Source organism: Pteropus medius, unplaced genomic scaffold (genome assembly GCF_902729225.1).
Source record: "Pteropus medius unplaced genomic scaffold, Ma_sr-lr_union100, whole genome shotgun sequence".
NCBI lineage: Eukaryota > Metazoa > Chordata > Mammalia > Chiroptera > Pteropodidae > Pteropus > Pteropus medius.
The window spans coordinates 3,437,839-3,463,099 of NW_024356248.1; the positions used below are offsets into that span (position 1 = coordinate 3,437,839).

Sequence of the window (25,261 nt, forward strand, 5' to 3'; positions counted from 1 at the left end):
TGGAAATATGCAAAATACCTGAAACAGACCAGACAGAACTAAAGAATGATTTAGTAAAAAATAGAAAGGTGCCATGGACTTAGTTATATATATGACCTCAACAATTGGATGGTGGTAGCATTCACAGAAAAAGATCAGGTGTTTTGATCAGGTGTTTTTCTGTTGCTTTGTTTTGAGACAGAGAGAATATGTATTCCATTTTGGACATGTCTGAGATGTCTGTTGAATAAAACATCTGTGCATACACAGGCCTTCCTATTGGCATTTTAATACTTTAAAAATAAAAAAAAGTTAGGGAACACCTGAAACAAAGAAAATCTTTAATGAGAGGCTAAATAAACGAATGAGAAAAACAACTTGAGAGAAATGGGCAATTCAGGGAACAGAAGAAATGTGTACACATATGCATATATCCTAGAATGGAAGGTAAGTATATCATTAGATAAAGAACAGTACACCATTTAACAAAGTTCACTCGGAAAAAAAAAAAAAAGCTCTTGGAAATTTAAATAATAGCAAAAATTAAAACGTTGAAAAGGTGTGAAGTTAAGCTGAGAAAATCTCTAAGGAAGAAAAACAGAAAGGGTTAAGAAATGGGATAAAAGAGAAACTTAAAGGCTGAAGAAAGCAAAAGTGACATAGTTAACATAGAATATAAAATCTGCCACAAATTAGGGACATGAGGTGTGATAGTTAATTTTGAGTCGAGCTGGCTAGGCTATGGTATCCAGCTGTTTAATCAAACACCAGTCTAGGTGTTGCTGTGAATATATTTTTTAGATGTGATTAATATTTGTTAAGTAGACTGAGTAAATTATCCTCCAATACATAGATGGGTCCAAAAGCAGAGTTCATGGAACAGAAATTTGTCCTCAAGAAAGCAACACAGAAACCCCAAGTTCCCAGTACTGTGGATTTTAGACTCAAGACAGCAACACCTCTTACCTGAATTTCCAATCTGGTTTGCCCTGTGGATTTTGAACTTGACGAGCGCCACAATCATATGAGCTAATTCCTTAAAATAAATCCCTATATAAACGTATCCCATTGGATTGATTTCTTTGAGGAACCCTGACTTATGCAGACTCTGCTACTGATAGTGATTCCAGAGGAAGAGAATCTTAAGGATGAGTTTTCTGAATTGGTTCCAGGGTTTCTGAAATTGGCTCTCTAATCTGATTTGATTTAAAGGCACCAAAGACTCTAACGTGAGCACCAGAAATCCATGGCATGACGTGGCAACAGAAATAAGCAAGATATCACCAGTGGATACCCCTAATCGAATACTTCTAAAAGACCAAGTTCTGGTGATCATGTATTTGATACCTTAGAACATTTCAAATAAGTATGAGATTGGCTGGTTGCTCTTAAATTGCACTGGATAAAGTGGGGAAAGATAAGGATGTGCTCAGGTATTCAAATTCCCAGCTCAAGCACCACATAAATAATCTGAAACGTTTTATACCTTCCCTGAAAGAAACCCTTATCCTCTGTAGCTGCAGAGCAGAGACTGATGAAACTAAACCCAGAGTCTCACACCAAGGTCAATCTGAGTGCCTAAATCGGCTAGAGGCAGAGACCAACAGAGTCCCTGAAATGGCCACACTCCCCAGGGTGATCAGCTAGCTACCTGGTGGCAGATAGCCACTACACCAGACCACTTCCATAACAGAAATGGCAGTGTTTTGTTCTTACTGGAATAGACACTTACTCTGGATATGGATTTGCCTCCCTTGCACACAATGCATCTGCCAAAACTACCATTCATGGACTTGCAGAACACCTTATCCAGTAATGGTATTTTACATGGCATTTCTTCCGATCAAGGAACTCAGTTCATAGCAAATGAAATGTAGCAATGGGCCTGTGCTCATGGAATTCACTAGTTTTACTGTGTTTCATACCATCCTGAAGCAGTTGGCTTGATAGAATAGTGGAATGGCAATAGCAAACATTGGTAAGGTGGTGAAGAGACAGAAACCATCATCTGCTGATGATGGGAACACAAGTGTCATAGCCACTAAGGAAAAACATATGTCAGTTTCTTAAAGTTAAACATATATTTACCATACAATCCAGCAATCCCATTCCTAAAAAATCCCATACTCGAAAGAAATAAAAACATTTGTTCACTTAAAGACCTGCCAATGAATATTCAAAACATTATTATTCATAGTACCAAAAAGTAGATCAGGTAATGAATAATAAATCAAATGGTGTATTTCCATACACAGGAATAAAAATATCGATACATGCTGCAACGTGGATTAATTTCAAAAATATTAGGCTAAGTAAAAACAGAGGCACAGAAACAAAAAACACATATTGTATGTACAAATCTATTTATAAAATGTCCAGAAAAGGCAAATCTACATACAGAATTGTATACTTGAACTAGGCGAATTTTGTCACATAAATTATGACTCATAAAGTTCTAATAAAACACGCACTGCAGCACTATTCGTAAAGGCCAATAACTAAAAGTTACCCAAATGCCCATCAACAGTAAAATGGATAAACTGTGATATAGTCCCACAATGGAACAACATACAATGTAAGTAAACAATCTATAACAAATGCAACATAGAGGAAATGTCACACAACGGTGAGCAAAGGAACTCTGTATGAAAGGGTACATACTGTATTATTTCATTTGCACAAAATTTAAAAACTAGCAGAACTAATTTTGTGTTGTTCAAAGTCAAAATGTTTACACTTGGAAATGGTCATGTTCTGTTTCTTGAGCTGGTGATGGTTAAATGACTGGGCTTGCCATGTGAACATTCGAGAAGCTGTACATTTATGATTAAGTGCACTTTTGTATATTTATACCTTAAGAGTTTTTTAAGTCACCTGTAATCCCAGAAAAAATACTCAGAACTATCAACTGTCCTTCAATCACGTTTGGTTAAATTAATGTAATATACATATGTAGCAGCCATGCCCACAAATATCTATTTAACTCTTCCTTTACTTAAAGAAGCAATCCCACTCCTAGAAATATAGTGGGATTCCCAAATAGTTTAAGCTAATGGTTTTCCAAATATAATTTGTATATGCCGAAGAGTCCCCAAGACCTTTTCAAGTTTTCAAGCTCAACTCCACACATACATACACACACACAGCACACACACACACGACCACAAGACACACACACACACACACACACACAGAGCTAGGATTTTGAGTTGGATTACATTACATTTATAGATCAACATGGGAGAAACGACATTTTTTCTCTTTTTAAAGTACAGTTGATATACAACCTTATATTAGTACTACTAGTTTCAGGTGTACAATATAGTGATTCGACATTTTTATACCTTACGATGTGCTCACTCCACTAATTCTAGTAATCATGTCACCACGTAAACTTATCACAATATTGACTATACTCTCCTTCCCCTTTTCATCCATCCCTCCATCCCCCATCCCCTCTAGCAACCATCCCTTTGGTCTTGTTTCTGTAAGTCTGTTTTGTTTGTTTAGATTCCACATGTAAGTAAAATCACATGGTACTTGTCTTTCTCTGCCTTATTTCACTTAGCATAATACTCTCTAGATCCATACATGTTGTTGACAATGGCAAGATTTCATTTTTATTGCTGAGCAATAGTCCATTATATACATATATATCTTCTTTATCCATTTATTAGTAGACACCTAGGCTGCTTTCATATCTTGGCTATTATGAACATAGATAGGGTGCATACATATCTTTTCTAATTAGTGTTTTCATTTTCTTTGGATTAATACTCGGAATGGGAATTGCTGGATCTTACGGTATTATCTATTTTGAGGGATCTCCATTTTTCACAGGGGCTGAACCAATTTGCAGTACCATCAAAAGTGCACAAGGGCTGCCTTTTCTCCACATCCTTGCCAACACATATTTGTAGACTTTTTGATAATGGCCATTCTGACCTGTGTGAGGTAGTATCTCATCATGATTTTGATTTGCATTTCCCTGATTAGTGATGTTGGGCATCTTTTCATGTCTGTTGGCTATCCATATGTCTTCTGTGAATAAATGTCTTTTCAACTGTATTACTTGTTACTGAGTGGTATGAGTTTCTTATATTTTGGGGGTATTGGCCCCTTAGCAGATATAGCATTTGCAAATATATTCTCCCATTCAGTAGGTTTGTCTTGTTGGTTTCCTTTGCTGTGTAAAAAGCTTTTTGGTTTGATGTAGTCCCATTTGTTTATTTTTGCTTTTATTTCCCTTGCTTGAGGGAACGTATCCAGAAAGATATTACTCAGACTGTCAGTTTATCTTCTATGTTTTATTCTATGAGTATTATGGTTTCAGGCCTTAAAGTTTTTAACCCATTTTGAATTTATTTTTGTATGTGGTATAAGAGAATGGCCGTTTCATTCTTTTTCATGCATCTGTTCAGTTTCCTCAATACTCCTTCTACTTGACAATACCAAGTCTTCAAATCCACGAACAAAGTACATGGATTTGTTTGCTTAGGTCTTTAATTTCACTCAGCAATGTTTTATACTTTTCAGTGTATAAGTCTTTCACATATTTGTCAGATTCATCCCTAAGTAGTTCATATATTTTGATACTATTTAATGGTATTATTTTTAATTTAGTAATTTCAATTTTTTGTTGCTAATATAGAAATATAATTGATTTTACATTGATCTTATATCATGTGGTAGGGGGTTCAAGATGCCTTGTAGCCTTTGCCTTCAGCCTTTGGAACACTGTCCTGAGACCTTCATGACATGAAAACCTCTGGATTGAAAGACCACTGAGGAAAGGAAACAGCCCAACTGGAAAAATAACAGATCACTGTATTTTAAACCACTACATTTTCAGATGGTTTGTTATACAGCAAAAGATAACTGATACAAGAGTTTAAGGGGAGTCACAGTAAAAGAAAACAGTTTAGAAATTCTCAGAGAGGCAAAATTACAAACAGAAACACTAAGAAGTTAGGATACAAGTTAGATGTTGAACTAGGATCAAAACACCAAGCCAGTTTAATGAGGTAAGTAGACATAAGACTAAACCACAGGTACCTCTAAGGTAATTAACTGCACTGAAGCTTAAAGGGTCTTTGCCTGGACGCAGTTAGATCAATCTGGCTAGTTTTAATTCAGAAAAGCGTGAAACTTCTTGGACTTAAAAGGTCAGGGAGAATTAAATCAGAGCTAATTCCTTTTTGTCAGAGGTTCTGGTCCACTCAGGATCATCTCAGTGTGAGGATAATGTTCTGCCCTGAAGTAGAGATGGCTGTCTCTTAGGGGTTTTGGATTCTTATCAGCTGAATATAGGTTTTCCCATTCAGGACCTTATGTTTCTTCTGCTTCAATTTTCTTCTACCAGGGCATTCTGCTGCAACTCTCAAGTGGTTCTGGTAGGGAAAGGGATTTCAATATAAAATAATTACTATACATAACATAATAAACTTATAACTGACAGAGACGGTTCTTATATCGTAATCAGCAAAATGTTATGAAGTTTTTGCATGTAAGAGACAGACTCATTTACCTGATTCATAAAATGTCCCATAACTGAAATTAGCTGATAATGAAGGCTTTCTAAGCCTGTCACAATCAACATACATCATAAATGATATATGTCTGTACTTCTGGATGTCTGAACTAGAAACATGATTAAAAGAAAGGAAGAGATCATTCCCAAGAAAGGAAGAGATCATTCTCACACTGAGAGAAATAATATGGTTCCTGCAACCTTAAGGAAAGAGAATAAAATGCTTATCTAATGTACTGTCAGCCATCTGAGACATAAGCATTATTATAATATTCAGAAACCTGAGTTTCTGAAACCTGATCAGACTACTCGGTGTATTTCTATAATTAGCTCTACTTTATTTTTCATAAATAATTAGTAAAGTCCATATTGAAATGTTAGCCAATCTCAGCAGTATTAAGAGAAGTCAGGGAAAGCAAGTTTTTCGAAAAAACTTATATTTAAGTCAACTTTAGAAGAGTTATCATTTAATTTGTGAAGGAGAATTATTTCACCTAAAACCGACAACATACCTAAGGATTAAGACTGAAATTACATGTGCCTCTTTTTTAACCTAGTGATTTTCCTTCCAGAGCTCTCTTCTACTCAAAACCTAGAGCATTTTATTTTAACAAGGGAATCCAGGTTATCAGCAAAGATTCAACATCTTTCAAGGAAGTTGTGAAAACAGTGTCCTAAATAACTTCTCACATCATTCTTTGCCCGGAAACTCAAATGGCAAAAATGAAAAAGTTAGACTTTTCTCATTGTAGTGCGGAAAAAAAAGTGGGAATGCCTGTTCTACATATTTAAGAATAAGATAAATACAGCTGACCCTTGACAATGCAGGCGTCAGGGGTGCTAAACCCCTGCGTACTCAAAACTCAAAACTCCACATAGAACTTTTGACTCCCTCAAAACTTTATTATAGACGACTGTTGACCAAAGACTTAATGATAACACAAACAGTCCATTAACACATATTTGCATGTTATATGTATTATAAATTGTATTCTTACAAAAAGCTAAAGGAAATGATTTTAAGAAAATCATAAGGAAAAGAAAATATATTTAGAGTACTGCACTTATTGAAAAAAATCCACTTATAAGTGGACCTGCACAGTTCAAACCCAGGTTGCTCAAGGGCGAACTGTATTGTTTAAGAATAGTAGAAATGAGAGGATAAGAAATAACCAAAGGTATTCCAACACAGGGAAAAAAATACTCTGATGAGATCAAAACCATAAAAATTGTTAAAAATAAATTCTAATTTTTTTAAAAAGGAGCTGCCATAATCTATAAATTAGATTAAATCAGTAAAAACAAAAACTATGATCCAGAACAACAACAAAAATCAACCTAATATTTTAGTAATTCCAGATATTATGCTGATTATAAACTGGATAAGAAATATAGTTAAAAGCCTAAACAATCTAAGTAAATTCCCAGATCTGTCATGAACTCATCTGACGACAATCTAAGCAATCTCTTCCAAACATTACTACTGCATAACAAGAAGAATACCTGAAAATAGTAAAATGATTTTGAATGGGTGAGACCCAACATTTAATATGATCAAATTTTCAAGCACCCAGTATTCCAAAGTATGGTTTTCCATAAACCCTAATTTTTCTGAGATAGTCCACACAGACACAGACACAGACACACACACACACACACACACACACACACACACACACAGGGGAGGGGGAGGAGCCCTCTTAGTTAAGTTAGATAACTGATGCATACTTTGGTATTTACATTGCATATTCCTCAAAATCAAAGTCTCTGAGAAGTCCTGCAATAAATAACCTATCTAACATTGATGATTCAAGCACTGCCTATATTTATTCGACTCTGGAATATTTATTATTTTATGAAACACTTGTGACACACTTTAGTAAACATTAGGAGAGTACTGTCTCCTTTTTTATTATGTTTCATCTTAGGCAGTTTTAGTTGAAGGTCTGAAAGTGTAAGAAATTAAAATTAGTGCATAAAATAACAATGGTATTATTGATAAACTACTTAGGCAAACCATCTGTTTATTTCATTATTGTAAAGATAACACTGGTTCAAAACACAGAACAGAATGAAAACACAGCCAAGTTAAAAAGAAACTAGCCAGGCTCCATCCCTCGAAATTTCTGCTAACACTCTTGAAAGTTCCACAATGATGATGATAATCCCCTGGCATAGAGCAAACTAAACTTTCATGTTTTCAGCTTTCTCCTTTTTGCTGCTTCTGTGTGGAATGCTCTTCATCCAGATATCTATCTGCATATTTAGGTGTGAGCTCAAATGTCACCATGCCATCTCATGGAAACTTAGCCTCTCCACCCTGAACTCCATCACACATTACACTGTTTTAATTTCTTCATTGCACTTATTTGATTACCAGCACAACCCAGTACCTACAATGGTGCTGGACATCTGGTAGATGCTCAATAACTACTTACTAAATGAATAAACACTATTTTTGCAAAGCCAGTTTCCATCTGTTTTATATATACCCAATCAGGGTTAAATAAATATATCAGGAACAGGGATCAATACTAATGTGCTTCTTTACTATTATTTCAGTTTGAAAAAGAAACATGGCACTTTTCAATTTAATAATTTAAAAACAGCAACTTGCTTTTTTGTGGGTGCAATATTAGTTATTTGTTCCATCATGTCAAACGTTCTTATCCTTAACTGAAGGAAAGCATATAATTTCAAGTTGTTTGGAGTAAAGACTAAAAATCCTGAAAACATCTTTTTAATATTAGTAATACAGAGATAGTCATATCTCTAGAAAATATCACAACCTGTTCAAAGTCTTGAAAAAACCTCAACCTTTGGAATGAGTATGAGTTACTTCACTTAAAATTCAGCAGACTGAACACGAAAACTAGTCTGAAGTAATATTCTACTTTTTGAGAAGTTAAATACAAGAAAAAGGGAAAGAATTGAAGTAAATTCTAAATATTAAACAGCACAGGAAAAAAGTGACTACTACACCCATTATTTCTTTATTCACTGATCCAGCTGTATAAATGTATGTAAGATACAATTTTTGTGTACTGTTCACAGAGTTGAAGCTACTGTAACAGGTAAACTAATGAATGGAGATGGGAGTTGGAGACTATTTCTTCAAAATTTTACAAACTTAACGGCTACCTTTTATGGAGTGCTCAATGGATGCCAAGTATTGAAATTATTTGCAATAAAAGACAGAACTTGAACTCAAATCCTGAGTTCTAACTTTAGATCCAGAGCATTTAAATGCTGGATTAGAATGGGATTGATTTTGAGACTGAAATGCCCACAATGCAGCTTTAGCCTCTCCATAGATGTACAAATACTGTTAAAGACGTAGTTGCCAATTTCTGATTTAAGACATAAGTTTATTTCTCAACAGGGGTTCAAAATTTTAACCACATCTGCAAGTTCTCCTCAAAGCAGCCCAAAATAATTTCTTGAGACATACTTTTTAGACACACAAAATAATTTTAGCTCTGATTAATAGCAGACTGGGTTTTTTTTTTTTTTTTGAATAAGAACTGCTCTGGTATTCGATTATCACCTGTCTCTACATTTTCCCCACATCATAAAATTTCCAAAATGGTCTCTAAATAAGGAACACAATCCCCTCCATTCCTGGCAGACATACCCTATTTTCCAAGTAACATCAGCAACAAAACCAAAAATTGCTAGGCAAAATAGTCACATAAAGCTTTCCATATTATATTATATATATTACATATATATAGGAGGGGAGGGGAGAGAGGGAACATAAACATATAAATTAAGTGGCACCCCTTAGTTATTAAGTACACTTCTATCAGGACTGGGCCAATATCAGACACAATAAATGAAATATGCTTAAAAGTATATTTGTTCCAGTTTTAAGAAGGATGCTATACAGTTAAACTTAGCATCAGGGAACAGTCAATAACTAGAACAAATAATGATGTGAATGAGCAACTGGCCCCACATGATAGGGTCAGTTTCGATAACCCAATCTGCAAAGCCAAAATAAAGTCTCTTTTAAAAAGTGCTTTAAAAGAAAAAGCAAACATTAGCTTCCCTTTATAATTCAGATAAACAGAAGACTACATTCAATTAACATATCTGGTTTGCTAAAACTCTTTAAAGAGAAACGACCTAATGATCCCATTTAATTATTCACCGGGATGCAATCTTAGAATGCTTTTCTTTCCATTCTTCAAACTACATTTATAATTTGAGTCTCTACCAGTATCTAAATTTTGTCTATACTTTACTTTGTACACTGTGTATCATCCCTTTCTCCTTGTTACTTCAAAAAAACAAAAACCAAAAAATGAACAAACAAAAAAAACAGCAGCTTAAAAACTTCAATAAACTGACATCAAATAATCTGCTTTCCCATTAGATTTCTAAATAATGCCAAAAAATTCTGCTTGCCTAAACCTTTTGTTATCTAAACAGGTTATATCTAAACAAGTTGTATCTTTTCCAATAATTCTTTACTAAATAAAAGTCACTTTTAAATGGGAACAATATGAATAATCAGACTGAAGCTCATTCTATTTTCTATCAGATTATAATCAGTGTAATGTAAATGAGAGGCAAGAATAACCAAGTCTTACCTTTGTCAGTTGTTACTTTTTCTACGCATCTGAAAGAAATGAGAATCAAATATTAAATGAACAATTTTACACACTTTAAGACGCAATTATTTATCTCTCAGGTTCATCTACAGAGTGACATAGACAGCATCTAGTGCAGTGTTGCCCAATACAACTTTCTGCAGTGATGAAAGTATTCTGTATCTGAACTGTCCAATATGATAGTTGCAACGCGGCTACCTAGTACTTGAAATAGCTAGTGTAATTGAGGAACTAAATTTTAAATTTTGATTAATTTGTAAGTTTAAGTAGCCACATGTAGCTATCATATCTAAGCATACAGCTAGAGTATCATTCCACAGTTGTTTCTACGTAAAAAAAAATTAACACCAAAAAATACTAATTTTGTTATATTAAGTGGTTATATAATAAAATGTCCTTATTTTACACAAATGCAGTAACTAGGGGTGGAATAAAATAATGTTTGAAATTTTCTCTAAAATACTTCTGGCCAAAAGAAAAAGAAAGGGAAAAGGGACAGAGGTAGCAAGTATGGCAAAAATCTCAATAATTGTTAAATCTACCTGATAAACACTGGGGGTTTCATTATACTATTGTATCTATTTTATATCTGAAAATTTTCATAATAAAAATTTAATGAACCTAAAAGAAAACCATAACGCTATTTATTAAACTCAAATCAAAATCTATTTCTAAAAAGGCAACAAGATCAGATCTCAGAAATAAATACAACTTGCACTTTACAAATTAGATAGCAACAGTAAGGAGTTTAATTTGTTATAAACTACTAATTTAAAAAAATGTTACTCCCATGTTTTTAATTTGGGAAAATTCCTATCATACATAATCGTTGAGTACAGTATAATGAACCAGCCCCCCTCCCCTTATACCCATTACCCAAATTCAAACATCAACATGCCTTGGATCTTTACCATAAAGATGTCATACAGTATCTCTCAGCAGTACAAAGTTTTCTTTTTTTGAAAGTAAACCTAATACAAATGAAGACTCTTATGTTACAAAAGAATATCCAAGTGAATACAGAAGCCATAACATAATGCAAATTCTGTTCTCTTTAGAAAGAATAGCTTTTATTTTCTCATTCTATATTTTTAAAAATAGCTTGGCATTATAACTTTATTTTAAATTATATTACCAATGTCTCAATAACGATTAGCAAAAGATAACTGTTAATCATCCTAATTCTAAATAAGAAGCACAAAAATAATTGCTAAAATTTGAAATGTAGAATAAACTTTCTGAAAACCTTGGGAATGGTTCAATGTTTCTACTATACTGATCACAAAAGAAGGTAAACTCGGGATCTTAGTTTTGTACAACTGAAGCCTTCTCCAAAGAGCCATAAGTTTTTTCAGTTCAAAATATTATTGCCTCTTCATTCTTACTATCCACGATCCTCATCTTTTCCTTACAAAAGTAAATACCAAGAAAAGTGTCACCCAAAGGTTTACTACCATTTTACTTCTAGCAAGAAAAGAAACCAAAATGGAATTACATATACCAGAAAATAGAGCAATATTTTCTTTATTTGTAACCTATCTGAACCTAAAGGAGTACATTTAAGAATACTCAGTTTTAGTTGGTAGGATTAACCAACAGCTAAAATAGAAGTTTAAAAAGTATTTATTGGCTGTTTTAAATTCTGATAAATGAGACTTACTGTCATATGGTAGAATGAAAAGCTTTTTTGCATTTTAACCTAATTTAACAATTAGACTGTTTCTATATTAGTAAACAATATGGAAACAATGGATGTTTTATTTCATGAATAAAAAAAAATTTATGGAATTAAAAAAATGTAAACAAGTATATACATACATCTGTATTTGAAATATAAGAACTTATTATTAGCCTTTAAGCTTTTATTTATATTGATTCTATCATTTAACTTTATGCCTTTCTCTTGAGTACATTCAATAAAAAAAATTTTATTTCCCTTCAGATTTCCTACTCTTCTCATTAACGTCTGAACATTCCAATGCAAATGTAAGTTGTTATAAGCTTAAGAAAGTTTAGAAAAACTGTAACCTAATTATCATTGAACTATAAAGGTCATTTCACAAACCATTAATTATCAGTTATAGATGAAGCAGATTTAAAGAGGTTAAGTGACTTGCCGAAAGTCACTTAGTATTAGAAAGCTGGGACCTGAAACTTTCTGCGTAAAGTCCAATGGTTTTTCTACTGTATTATTTTGCCTTCTAATAAGAAAAGAGGTTTCAATCAAACCAAACCTCTATTTTATATACCTTTAAACTACCGTACACTTTGCTGTCTCTTCATTAAGAGAAACAATTGTAGGTTAAACAGCTGATTACTGGGAATTTTTAGGGGTCGATGTTGGGATATGGAAAAATAACCTGAATAGAACAAGTTATTAATAGAGATTAAACCTCTTACTTCCCTTTTTTAAATTGTCATGATGTTATTTGGAAAACAGACTTGAATCAAGGTCAGAAGACATTTGACCAGGGTTCAGTAAACTGATCACAAAACCTCTTGAAATGTCTTAAAAGATTAAACTTCCTACTTAGTTTTAAACTTTATTTTTACCACTCTGAAAATCTGTAAACCAGGTCTGATAAAACCTCCAATGATCAATACACTTTCCCCTTATAGTGCAAGGTCCTTGAAAATGAGATCCATGTCTCATTTATCTTTATGAACCTTAGCTCAGCATAGTACCAGGCCCAATTACAGCTAAATTAAGGTTTACCAAGCTGAAATGCTTTAGGATTCCTTTGATTTCCACAGCAGTAAATTGAAAATGTGTAACAAAAAATTATGAGAACTTGTTTCAAAAATCCAATCAGAATTGCATAATTTAGTACACATAATCAAGAGATAGTTCTGAGGCTAAAAGAAAGTAAAAGAACACTAATATCTTTTATGATACTGGATAAGGGAGGGACACTAAGACTATTCCTTCCCACAGAATACTGTGGAGAAAAAAGTGAAGGGATTTAATTAAGTCATCTTTATCCAAGTTTGACTGTTAAAACATTTATATTGTGGAAACAAAAAGTCATTTAGTACTTTTTGGCCAAGAGGTAGGGAAAAAATAAACCATGACAGTAGGTAAAAGTACTACTCTAGCTATAATTATCTTAAGAGATCATTTCTATAAGTAAAACTGATGAAATGGTAGTAGGGAAATGTGTCAAGGTAAATTCAACTTTCGAATGCGTAGGTGAGAATGGAAAGGAATTTAAAAAATATATTAACATTCCTATGTATAACAAGAAAAACGAGAAAAAAACAAAATTTTGCAGAATTTATATGAAAACACACCAATATTGCCACTTAAATCTCTATCATGCCACCACCACTCAAAACAATAGCTTTAAATAAACATTCACTCTGTACCGGACTTTGTGCGTTAAGTGTTTCACATTATCTAATTCTCAAACTAATCACATAGGGATTAACATTATGTCCTATAGATAAGGAAACTGAGGTACCAGCTGTTTAATAAGAAATTTGTCCAAGGAATTTATATTCGAATAAAGCTAATGAGAATTTAACTCTTAATTTTGGAACAAACATGTTTCAAAATTTAAATATACCAGATCTGGTGTAAGCCAAGTCTTGCCACACTATTGGGGAGGGGCAAGTACTTAAAACTCTGACCCTGCTTTCACTAATTTTTTTCATTTGAAAGATAAAAGATATTTTCAGTAACGATATTTTCAGTAATGAATTCAATGGTGAATGTGATTAATTTCTAGAATTTACAAATATACGAGCTTCAGCGTTTTCAACATAAGAACATTATTTTAATAAACAGTTTAGTTATATTCCTGGTTCCTCTATTATCTCTAGGAAATACAGGAATTCTTTTCAGGTAAGTCTAATTTTTAAGGATGAAGTTCTTTCATTAAGACGTATGCCAAAACAAACAAAAAAACATACGCGACTTGGCGAAAACAAAAAAATGAGCGAATATCCTTAATCTAAGCTTATTATATAAAAGACTACACTTAACAAAATTGGCAGGGCCAAGTTTTTACCCCACTGGTAAGCACTAAATTTCTAAAACGAATGATGTGAAAATTCAGTGGAGTGGGAAAAGCTACGTAAAGATACTGGTACAACTGGCTCTTGAACTAATTAAGGGGGGAGGGGGGACACACTTTTGAAGGCTAAGATCGCGCTGTTGATTTCTTAATAGGGATGTGATGTAATACCGGAGTGCCGCCGTAAGAGGGAAAGGGATAGGCTGACAAAGGGAGTGCAGATGCCAGAGTGCGAGATAAGCCTGCGGCTGCAGGGAAGGGGTGACTCACTAGGGAGCAGAAGAGACCTATCCTACAAAGAACGATTTCACGGAGTGGGGAAGTGGCTCGACAGAGGACACTGGGATAGGGCCAGGAAGGAGTGATAAGAGAGCTACCAGGAAAGCGGTGTGACATCTGGCGTGCGAGCCGGCAGGGGGCAGAGCAGGAAGGATGTCACGTGGAGTGGGCGCTACGGGAGCCGAGAGGGTTGCGTGCGGAGCGAAGGGGGTCTTTCCCACCGCCTGGAAGACTGCGTTACTCACAGGAGTCGCGGACTCTTCTTGCCCTGAGCTGGAGACGGGGGCTTCGCGGCCTGGGACTGCTGCCCTGGGGCGTCCGGAGGCCTGGCGCTGGGACTGCTCCTCCGCCGGCGGGGATATTCGGCCTTCCTCCGGCGGGACACAGCGGCAGCAGCGGCAGCGGCCGCCGCCGCCGCAGCGGCCCGGCCCCGGTCCCGACCTCCCCTCAGCACGCGGCTGCTAGTGGTCCCCGCAGGCGCCGCCGCCGCCGCCTCGGGGGGCTGCTGTTGGGGCTCCTCTAGAGCCGCCTTGGCCGCCGCCGCCTCTCCCCCTTCCTGGTCCTGCTGCTCCGGGGGTCTCGGCTCTTCCGTCTCCCCCGGCATCGGGGCTCGTCCGTCCCCCACCCCCTTGTCCCAGGTGGCGGAGGCGGAGGCGGCGGCAGCCGCGGCGCTGCTCCCCCCGCCCCCCTGCCTCCCGGAGCGTCCTGCTCTCTCCCTCAGCGCTCCTCTCTCCCCCCGCCCCTCCGCCCGGCTCCGAGGGCGCCCCCGCCCCGCCACTCACGCCCTGCTACCGCGCGCGCGCGCCCCGACACGAACGCTCAGCGGACCAATCGGAGAAGAGAAATGGCTTCTTCTGCCCCGCCCCCACGGTCTCTCCGCAGCGACGTACCGGTTCCCTCCCCCACCGCTCCTTTCAACCAATCAGGAGAGAGCTCCAATGGAGCGCGCGAGGTTTCCTTCCCCGCGCACCCGTTCTCACCGTTAAACGGCTGTGTCTCGCGACAATCCTAAAGTGACCTTCCCCCCCCTCCGGAGCTCCTCGCGCGTTAGGGGCAGTGAGAGAGGCAGGTCTCGCGAGGAGGTTGGTGGGAAGAAAACGCACCTCTTTCCCCGCTTCGCGCGCACCCTGGAGTGGCTGCGCGCGCACCTGCCTCCCTAAGGAGCCGCTAATGCCACAAGGGCTCTTCCTAGCCTTCCTTAGGCCACGGAAGTAGCCTCGGCGTTCTTCTGCCTCCACCCTGATCCCACTTTCCTGTATGTGGTGGCCTTTCTGTCCCCAGCGCTGCCAGGTCTTGCAGGGAGAAGGGGCAAATTTTTAGAGCTGTCGCTTCTCCTTTAAGAAAAAAAGCCGCGTCGGCTGCCGGATGAAAGTCTCTGAAAAAATGGCGGCGGTAGAACAGAGGCGGGGTCGTGAGGGCAAGGAGGACCCGCCTCTTCGGCGCGTGCGCATGGTTAACTTGCCCAAAAGCATTCTGGGAGATGAAGTCTCATTTCTCTTAATGCTTTAGGGAAAAAGATAGGAAACCAGAGGAGAAGAGGATGCCGGGGAGTTTCTGACTGACGCACGGTGGGGAAAGTAGTTTAGTATTTACACAGAGCAGGCTTACTTTTCCAGGGAGGCAGTGTTTCCGGGTTAGGTGCGACGCCTGCGCAGATCTGGTGTAAATGTTCGGCCAGTTACTGGAGGATTTCTTGGGAAGATTTCACGACTTTTTTGCTTGGCGTTGGCGAAGCATTACTGGGGTTGTCACGTAACAGCCCTTGGTTTTGGATAGGTGGCACCTTATCTGCGACCAGCTAACGTTCATGTATGCAATATTCGTCTCGTCATCCTGCGTCTGACCCACTGAACTGAGCCCCCAAAGGTCAGGGACCGAATCTGGTTCCGTTGGGTCGCCGGGGGCGTAGCACAATTCTCACCTCTTATTTGATTGTTAATCAAAGTTTGTGGAAAGACTTGTGGAGTTGGTTTCCGGTAGACATTGTGGAGACCAAGGAGCTGGCGTCGGCTTCTTAACTTGGCTGCGGTCCTTGGCCTGGAGGGAAGTTAGCATGACTAGAGTCACCAACCCGAAGAGACTGAAGATCTCCCTCACGCTTCCCGCTCCGAAGCCACCTGCTTCTGCGGTTTTCAAATGTTTCTGCTGCACAGGAAACAGATTAGCAGCTTTGTCAGAATTTGTGGCCACTAGGGTATGCAACTAAATCGTCTTAATGCGTTAAACGAGAGTTTCCATTTGCTTATCTACACGTTGCGTTTGGTGATGACAGCGGGCCTTTTGCGTTCCTTTCTTGCCTCCTTTCGCCCATTATAATCAAGGGGCGATTTGCAGGACTAATTTCTTACCCCTGGGCGATAAAGCATCCAGAGATAAAATGCTCAAAAGAAAGCGATGTAAACAAGATCTGGCATCCAATTCTAACTTTCACATGAATCATTCAGTTAAACTGCAGATAGAGTCCAATATTTGCAAGCCAAGTGCTGAAGCGCATTTTTCCTCCTAATATTTTGACTCAGTTACCACTGCAGATTAGACAAATGTTTTCTGTTTTCTATTGAGTGTTCTGCACTTTGATGGAGCTAATGGCATTTCAGTTGTGCAAACTGGCATAGTGTGGATGGGAATTTTTTCAAACTCGTTTGCAGTGAGTAGACTTTTGGAAGAGCACTGACATCCAATGGCTGCTCATAGTAATGCAGAATGGGAGGCTCCATTTAAAAAAAAAAAAAAGCCTTAAGAGTCTCTAGGGTTTGGAGAATGATCACCTTAAAAAAAAGACCACTGAGTTGTAGAGGAAAGTTCACAGTCTTCGAAGTTAAATGTGGACTTAGTAGTAGCAAAGCTACCTATTAATTCTATTTAGGAAGTTACTATTCCTTGAATCTACTCCACCATTGGTAGAAATAGAAGTAGTATCTATTTCACAGAGCTATAATTATAGTTCTTTACACACTGGCTTCCCATAATAGGCCTTTTGTAAATGTTTTATTTCATTCAGGTGAATAAAATCAGTGGTAACAAAGAAAAGTTTTTCATCACTTTTCAGAAGACTGCTATAAAGCAGTAACTAGGGAGGAATTAAACTTAACTGAGATGTCTGTAGCTTAGCACCTGGTGTCTGAACTCTTCCAGTTTTATTCTTCATGACCCTTATAGTTGTTTGCATTTTGGACCACTGAAATAACCTGGCCTTGAGAATCCAAATGTGAGTTATGCCTCTGCTGCATTTAATGGATTTACAATCTATTCAGCAAAACAGGTAAATATAATTTCTGGATAATTAAGTAAATAAAGACGGCAAAATGAAATAATAATAAAAAAGACAGCTGGATAACTCTGATGCAAATTTTACGAAGGAGACTATGCCTCCACGGTTCCCCAGCTTCACATACACACACACAAATCAGATTCCTCGATGCACAGTTACTGTGGGATACCACAATTGAAAATATGCCATTTCCGTGAATTTAAGATGAATTCTGGCACATAGTAGGTGCTCACATTTTTCGCAATTAATTTTGATTCTTAATCACCTTGGCCAGCACCACCAGAACTCCAATTTTACTACCTGCCTTTCTGTTGGTCTCATTTTTAAAACTCTGACCTACAAAAAAGTGGGGGAAAAAAAAAAACCCTCACTAAATCAAAAGAGAGGAAGTGCTAAGCAAATACAGGAACCAAAAAGGTTGTAGAGGCTGCTGCACACTGTCTCATTCAGTTCCTTCGCGGTCCTCTCCTGCAGCACACGCCAAGGCGGCACCTCACAACCTCTGTGGCACGAGAGCATCTTGGGTGTGTGACAATGGAAGAGTTGGGTGAGTGAGGAGCTTCTTGGAGGAGAAACAGGGAATACAGACTTGGCTGCTGTCTCCATATGTGGTGGGAAGTGCTGCTGGCTAGATGAACAGTAGTGCTGGAAGATTTTATTTTCACTTCTCTCCTGACCTCCGCTTAGACAAGAGTGAAGCATGAGGAACTATGATTGTTTGGGGGAAAATACGGGTTCTTTGTTTTCAGTGGCATAAATGGCGGAGAGTGTGATGCTAACTACAGAATAAACTCTGCGCAAACAATTTGGGATTGAATTGTGATTGAAATTGTTTTATTATGAGCATTTATCCTTTGGGGGCTACTGGAGATCACAGGGTGATCACACAAGTTGGCAACTGCAGAGATGTGATTTGGGGAGAAAAAGAAAGAAGAAGGTGTTAGGAGAGGAAGACATAGAAATACAAGCATGAAGGAATTCACAAAGGTTGGAGAAAGGCCAAGGTGGTTTCATTTGTTCCATGATTTAGTGTTAAATCAAGAAAACGGCACTAAAATTCCAGTGATTTTATTGCTAAGCTATTTATTCAGAGGAATTCTGAAGGAACAGATTACTATAGCCTGCAAATATGATACCTCCTTCCATACCAAAGTATTGAAAACCAGCAGCAAAACTATTGGCCACATGGCTCAAGAGAGATCGCTGATTTCAAACTTTGGAATAATGAAAGGTTTATCATTCTTGGGACTCATTCCATATCGTTTGCCAACTTTCGTTGCTGGCTTCCTTACTAACACTGAGTCACTAACCCAATTTCCAAGCTGTATGTATTTCACGGTGTTCTGGATTTTTGTATATTTGAGGTATGTCAAAAGTGCAAACGACAACTACAAAAAAAACCCCCCACACTATCTTGCATATTGTCTTCTTAAAAAATTGGAGTATAATTTAAGAGCTGGAGGAATAAAGGGAGGCAGGCAAATTACAGGAGGGAAGAGGAAAAGGTGGTGGTTGATAAATACATATCGAACTGTTTTGGTGGTAAAGCCTATATGATACTTGGGGTAGAATATATTTTGGATTTGGGATAGAATCCAAATTCTTATCTTGTATGGGGGTTCAGGAATTTCACATTTCCACTTGAGTTTCACTAGAGTCCAGCTCTGCTCTTTTATTTTAGGGATACCTAATGGCTTTCGTGCAGGTAATTTAAAAAGGAGCTAATAGTTTTCAGTGACTTAAGACATTTTTACCTGTTAATTATTTTAGTGTCTGAAGCAATCCTCTCAAATGAGTAGTATCCACTTTTTATTTTTTAAATGAGAAACTAAGAAAAGCAAAACGACTAATTCAGCGTCACTCCCAGGTGCACCTGACACCAAAACAGATTAAGCTACAAGGTATTCTCCGATTTTAGAAGTGTACTGGCTCAAACGCTCAGCATCTGATTATTTTCCACAAATCAAGTGCTACACACAGACAAGGACTAGAAATTTCAGTCTAGTACCCCTTACCACCAGTCATCTGGTATTTGTCATACTGAAATTGGTCATCTTCAAATTACGGAATCTGGCAAAAGGCAAGATTGTTTTGGGGTGTTGGTGATATGTGCACTCAGCAAACAGGAAGAGAAAGGGCTGTTAACTCATGACCCAGTCGGGAGAGTTTCAGTAACTTTGGCTAGTGGGTGTTTCTAAGGGTAACTTTCTACTCTTAGTGATATGGTTTGCTTCTCTTGTAGAGAGCCTCCCCTCTCTCCTAATCTTTAACAGTCTTTTTCTTTTGAATCCAGGAGGACCCATGACTTCTGGTTGGAGCAAAGTTTAGAAAAGAGAGAAGAAAAGGGCTATTTCTTAATAGAAAGATACAGACTAAAAATTTGAAACTCAGAATTTTGGCATTTGGTCTGGATAGTAAAGTTGTGAGGAAAGAAGTTTTTTTTTCTTTTAGAAACCTTTCATTATAGAGAATTTAAAAATATACAAAAGTAAAGAAAATAGTTTAATGAAATCTGATGTTATTTATCAACCAGCTTAAACAATCAAGTCTTGGCCAATCTTATTTCACATACTCACCCATTCCTTTCATTCTTGTATTATTTTAAAGCAATTTCAGATAGTATATAATTTTAAACTCTATAAATATTTCAGCGTAATGTCTAAAATAAATATATATATACTTATACAAATAAACAATACCATTACCACATCCATAAAATCCTTAATAGTAATTCCTTAATATCATAAAATACTGTTATAACACCTAAAATGTTAACAGGAATTCCTTAATATTATCAAATATCCTTACATAAAATAAATTAATAGTAGTTACTTAATATTATTGAATATCCTGTCAATGCTTAATATTCTTGATTGTTTCTTTTTTCGTTTACTTGTTTAAGGTTCATATACTGAAATTAGTTAAAAGTCTCTAATGTCTTTTTTAATTTATTGGTTTCCCTTCCATCTCCTTTTTCCATTACAATTTATTTGTTGAAGGGTAATTCACCCTGAAGAATTTAGCTCAGTCTGCTTATCTCTAAAATGGTGCATAAAATTCAATATTTTTGTGAGATAGACGATTTGGAAAGAGCTATAGATTTTATTTGTAAAAAAAATGATTAGATCTTTTCTTATGCCATGAAGAAATACTCATCCCTCCAACATCTGAAATAAATGAAAATCTGGTGTAGGTTTTTTTTTTTTTTTTCCATGAGAATGAAGTTCATATTCCTTATCTGAGGACTTTGGAACTAGGCAGATCCTTAGAAATAATATAATCAGTACTTTGCAAACTTTTAAAAACTAACTTGTAAGAAAACCACTGGTGATCCACTAATGGGTCTCAACCCACAATTCGAAAAATACTATTGTAATTTAAGTGCTCCATTATATAGATAAGAAAACAGCTTCAGAGAAGAACATGTCATGCCCAGATGATCCAGAAAATCTGCACGAGAATGTTGAGAGTTGTTGTTGTTGTTATTGTTTTAAAGCCTACAGCACCTGGTCTTCCTAAGTGGTCTCCCATCCAAGTACTAACCAGGCCTGACCCTGCTTAGCTTCCGAGATCAGATGAGATCGGGTGTATCCAGGGTTGCATGGCTGCAGACATCCACATGAGAATGGGAACTGGAATTTCTGACTTGAAGTTCGTGCAGAGGCTGGAGGTCAGATAGCCCAAGAGCTGACAGCCAGGTTGTGTGCTCAGTAGTGATGTGACCTCAAACAATTTATTTGGCCCTTTCTTGATCTACAAAATGAGGACGATGATATCACCTGCCTCTAAAAATTAGGATGACTAAATTAAATATATAAACTCCTGACCACAGTGCCTGTCATGTGTTAATTTTTATTAATTATTATTAATTTCATTATATCATAAAGGTAATAGTGTAATATTTGTAAAGTCCAAGAAAATACAGGAGAAATAATCTCAACGATTTACATCACCACATCTTGCTTGATTTTGTGATATTTTTTTTTTTCTCAATTTCTTTTATCCCCACACCCTAAAAGACAGAATACATATACTTAGCTTTGAGAATTTTGTTAGGTGTTTGGAATATAAGAAAAAAATAATCAAGATTAAGAGTAAATGTTACTGTCCTGGTATATTTTTAAAAACTGTAATATAATTGCTCATATTTTTTTGATAAGAAAAATATGTAGGATTTACTTTTTTTTAGTTGGGGATCTTTATGGGCAGTTCACCTGAAATGAATGATAAAAATCAATATGCTGCAATAAAGGGAGTCAAATTATAGATTGAGAATATGAAATTGAATGCAACCATAGGAAACAAGAAACAGGCCATAGCGTGTGGAGGCTTAAGACACCTCCTGATAGAATAGACCACATTCTTGAAGTAAAATAAGGAGTAAGGGAAGATGTTTGAAAATAGCTTTAATGCAAGATAAGAAGGAGATGAATGGAGGCACAGTGGGGCTGTTTAAGGGGGAAATTATTCCAGAAGACTTATATATTTTAAAGCATGATACCTTGTGTCTTATGATATAGATGCTTTATTGGAGGAACTGGAACGCTCCACCCTCCAGGACAGTGATGAATACTCCAGCCTGGCTCCTCTTCCCGTGGATCAGCATTCCAAAAAGGAGAGTGACCGTGCCGAGACCTCAGAGATCCTTTCTGTTCAGGATGGCACAAGTTCTTTGCCGGTAACTTTTCATCTATTGGAGTACTTTTAAAACAGACATTTGTGTGCATTTCTGAAAATGAATTATATCTCACATAAATGATATGAAAGGACAATCATATATTCCAAGAAAGAGAACAATAACAACAAAAAATCCTTCAATGATAACTTTGAGAACTAATTTTTTTTTTTCTAATGAGGGCATAGTAACAAAGTATTCCCTAATTTACTTGGAATATTCTAATATTACTTTCAATAAGGCCAGGTGGCAGCTCAGACAAGTCTTTTCAGAGTGACTTTTTAGGGTCACCACTTTCCAGGTCTTATTTTCTGCTAAGTATATTAAGAAATTCAGTTATTCGTATACCCAGAGATGATGAAGCTCTAGGAAATAGCCATGAACGAACTAAACTCATAAAAGAGGATGCATAAAAACACCAGAAATCCAATTTGTTAATTTCTAGTTAGAGTTAAAACCATCAGGTAGAATAGATGCTCATATTTGCTGATATATGTATTCCCTTCCTATGAAAAATACATGTACCTATGTTAGGATTAGAAGGTTGTTTGATAAGAATGGAATTAGTCTAAGAGGAATTAAGTAGATGCTTTTCATATCTGATGTCTTTGGACTATGATATTCTGATCCTCCATTGTACACTAGTATATGAAATCACCAGCATCACAGACCTGAAAATCGAGCCCATGGGTAGGTTCCCCCTTTAACTGTTCTTATCTTTAGCTGAACAGATACCATTTTCAGGCTGTACATATATCTCCACACCAGTGAGTTACTGTCTTTGTTCTCACTGCTAGATTATAGCCATAAGCCCCAAATTGGTCTGCTATTCTGGCCCCCTTTAATTTTTTCTCAAAATAGCAGCCAGGGTGATCCTGTAAAATTTAGATAATGTTGTTTTTCTGCTCAGAAACCTGCAGTGAATTCTCATCTCATTTGGAGTAAAAGTCTTAGTCTTTACACTGGCCTTAATGGGGTGTCCATTTGTCTTGGTTCACATGGGACCAAGAGCCCTGGTTTTATGCTTGTCTTCTTGATATCCATTTATTGGCTTAACCTTTACCCCAGATTTTCCATTTTTTATAAAGTTTTCTTATTAGCATTTACATTAAAGTAAACCAGCATGGGTTAAAAGACCTCCATTAGTTTCTCCTGGCTTCTTTTACAGTCTCATCTAATAGCATACAAAACACACATGCAGTGAACAGTTCTTACTTCATTATGGCTAAGTCTAAAATGTGACTAAATTATATCTCGTCTCCTTTCCTGATCTTGTTCAGACAAAACCTAAGTGACAGCACCCTTTTAAGAGTAATATGCAAGGTTCTGGCTGTTAAAGCTAATTGCTTAAGCACAGTAGTCAAGGCCAGCTAATTCCTTTGGTCTTGGGAGGTGGCAGGACAATTTATGAGGCTTTCCCCGCTGCTGGCCACTTGGTTTACCACCACTCATGCATGACCTGCTGTGTTCCCCGTGGTGGCCTGTGAGATGCCTCTATTCTCGGGTTAGAAGGAAAAATGGGAAATTGTGGCTTAATGTCATACAAATTCTGTTTAGGAGATAGAGGCTAAGCATTCTGGACATGAAGTGTGGTATAATCTAAATGTTTATATTTAAGCAGTTTTGTCATTACTTGTATGTGTAAAGTTATAACTTTGTTTTATTATTTGGTAATGCTTTTTAAAATTTTGCGATAAATGCTTTTAGCAGCATTTGGCTCAAACTAAAACCAAAACCAAAACTACATGTTTAATTATCTTAAGAAAGTTGATGACAAATATGTAATTTGCACAAAATACTTGTCAACATTTACTGTCCACCATGGAGGCAAGTAGAGATATCACTGTCCTTTTAAAAGCCAGAAAACACAGATATGGTGAAGAAGCATCAGCATCTATTTCAAAAGTTAATAATTTAAGAAGAATGAGCCCAAAGATGATGACTGAACGTGTACAGCTGCAGGAGGTGTGTTTACATGTCATTGTGAGGCACACCTTTGCAAAACCGCCAAATGAGGTCAGATTTATATCAGTGTCAGCAGAGACCCCTGTTAGAGAATTTGTTATTTCCAAAATTGTTTAATTTTTTCATCCAATTCAAAGGGTCAAAATTAAACATCTGACATTGTTATATGCCATTTTTATACAATTGCATTTTATATATATATATATATATATATATATATATAAAATTACCCGTTTACAGCATATACAATATATAAAAATATATATACATTTGTAATTTAGTTGAAAAGTTCAACAATGAAGATATGATGTTAGTTTTTTATGGGGGGGGTGGTAATAATAGGAATACGGATTTTGGTGGAGCACAGCATTGTGGTAAAAACAATGTTCTTACATACTGAAAAACCTGTGGAGCAAAAATGTACTTGGAATTGGTTGTGATGTGCACAAAATTCATGACTACATTCAAATGAGCTGTAGTATTCTACCACTCAAAATAGAAACTGCAATTGTCAAAATTTATATACATGCACAATCAGAGTGTGTATGTACATATATACCAAGTAGTGTATGTGTATGTGTATGTGTATATATATATATACACAAAATTTTTGTGACAGAGCTGATGTTTAATCCTCAAATTTTTCAGCATAGCTGTATCTCTGTATTCCCTGTCATCTATTGGATTTTAGGAATGCCTGAGGCTTTGAAAAACACATTGTAAAGCAATCTAAATTTAGGTCACCTCATGTGCAAAATCAGTTGGAAAAATTTAATCAAATTATTCAATGAATGTAGCAGGAAAATTCAGCTTTTGAAACTTTTAGCAAGTTGCAATTACATAAAACAAAACTTGCAAAAAGGCAGAAACTCAAATCTCTGCCTTCAGAAGCCAGGGAGAAATTGAACAGATCAAAAGATGAGAACTCAA

General features: G+C 36.8%; 2 protein-coding genes and 1 non-coding gene across 4 annotated transcripts in view; 1 reads left to right on the forward strand and 2 right to left on the reverse strand.

The window, feature by feature from the left end:
- The window catches only part of ZFP91 (ZFP91 zinc finger protein, atypical E3 ubiquitin ligase), a 36,374-nt gene extending 21,184 nt beyond the window's left edge, over positions 1–15,190 (reverse strand). Inside the window, exons 1-2 of one of the 2 annotated variants that reach the window (XM_039860445.1) lie at positions 14,666–15,190; positions 10,105–10,133 (exon numbers count right to left, since the gene is read on the reverse strand). In XM_039860445.1, the coding sequence (XP_039716379.1) occupies positions 10,105–10,133; positions 14,666–15,024 (388 nt within the window). In that variant the 5' untranslated portion in view covers positions 15,025–15,190. The remainder of the gene's footprint in view (positions 1–10,104; positions 10,134–14,665) is intronic. The other variant, XM_039860444.1, reaches the window with a different exon arrangement.
- Positions 15,191–15,245: 55 nt separating this feature from the next.
- LPXN (leupaxin) overlaps positions 15,246–25,261 on the forward strand; it is a 32,258-nt gene continuing 22,242 nt past the window's right edge. Inside the window, exons 1-3 of the mRNA XM_039860446.1 lie at positions 15,246–16,614; positions 18,166–18,238; positions 22,212–22,369. Of these exons, the coding sequence (XP_039716380.1) occupies positions 16,474–16,614; positions 18,166–18,238; positions 22,212–22,369 (372 nt within the window). The 5' untranslated portion in view covers positions 15,246–16,473. The remainder of the gene's footprint in view (positions 16,615–18,165; positions 18,239–22,211; positions 22,370–25,261) is intronic.
- On the reverse strand, positions 21,186–21,304 carry LOC120600880 (5S ribosomal RNA). Its single transcript, XR_005652300.1, has one exon. It is a non-coding gene; the product is annotated as a 5S ribosomal RNA (ribosomal RNA).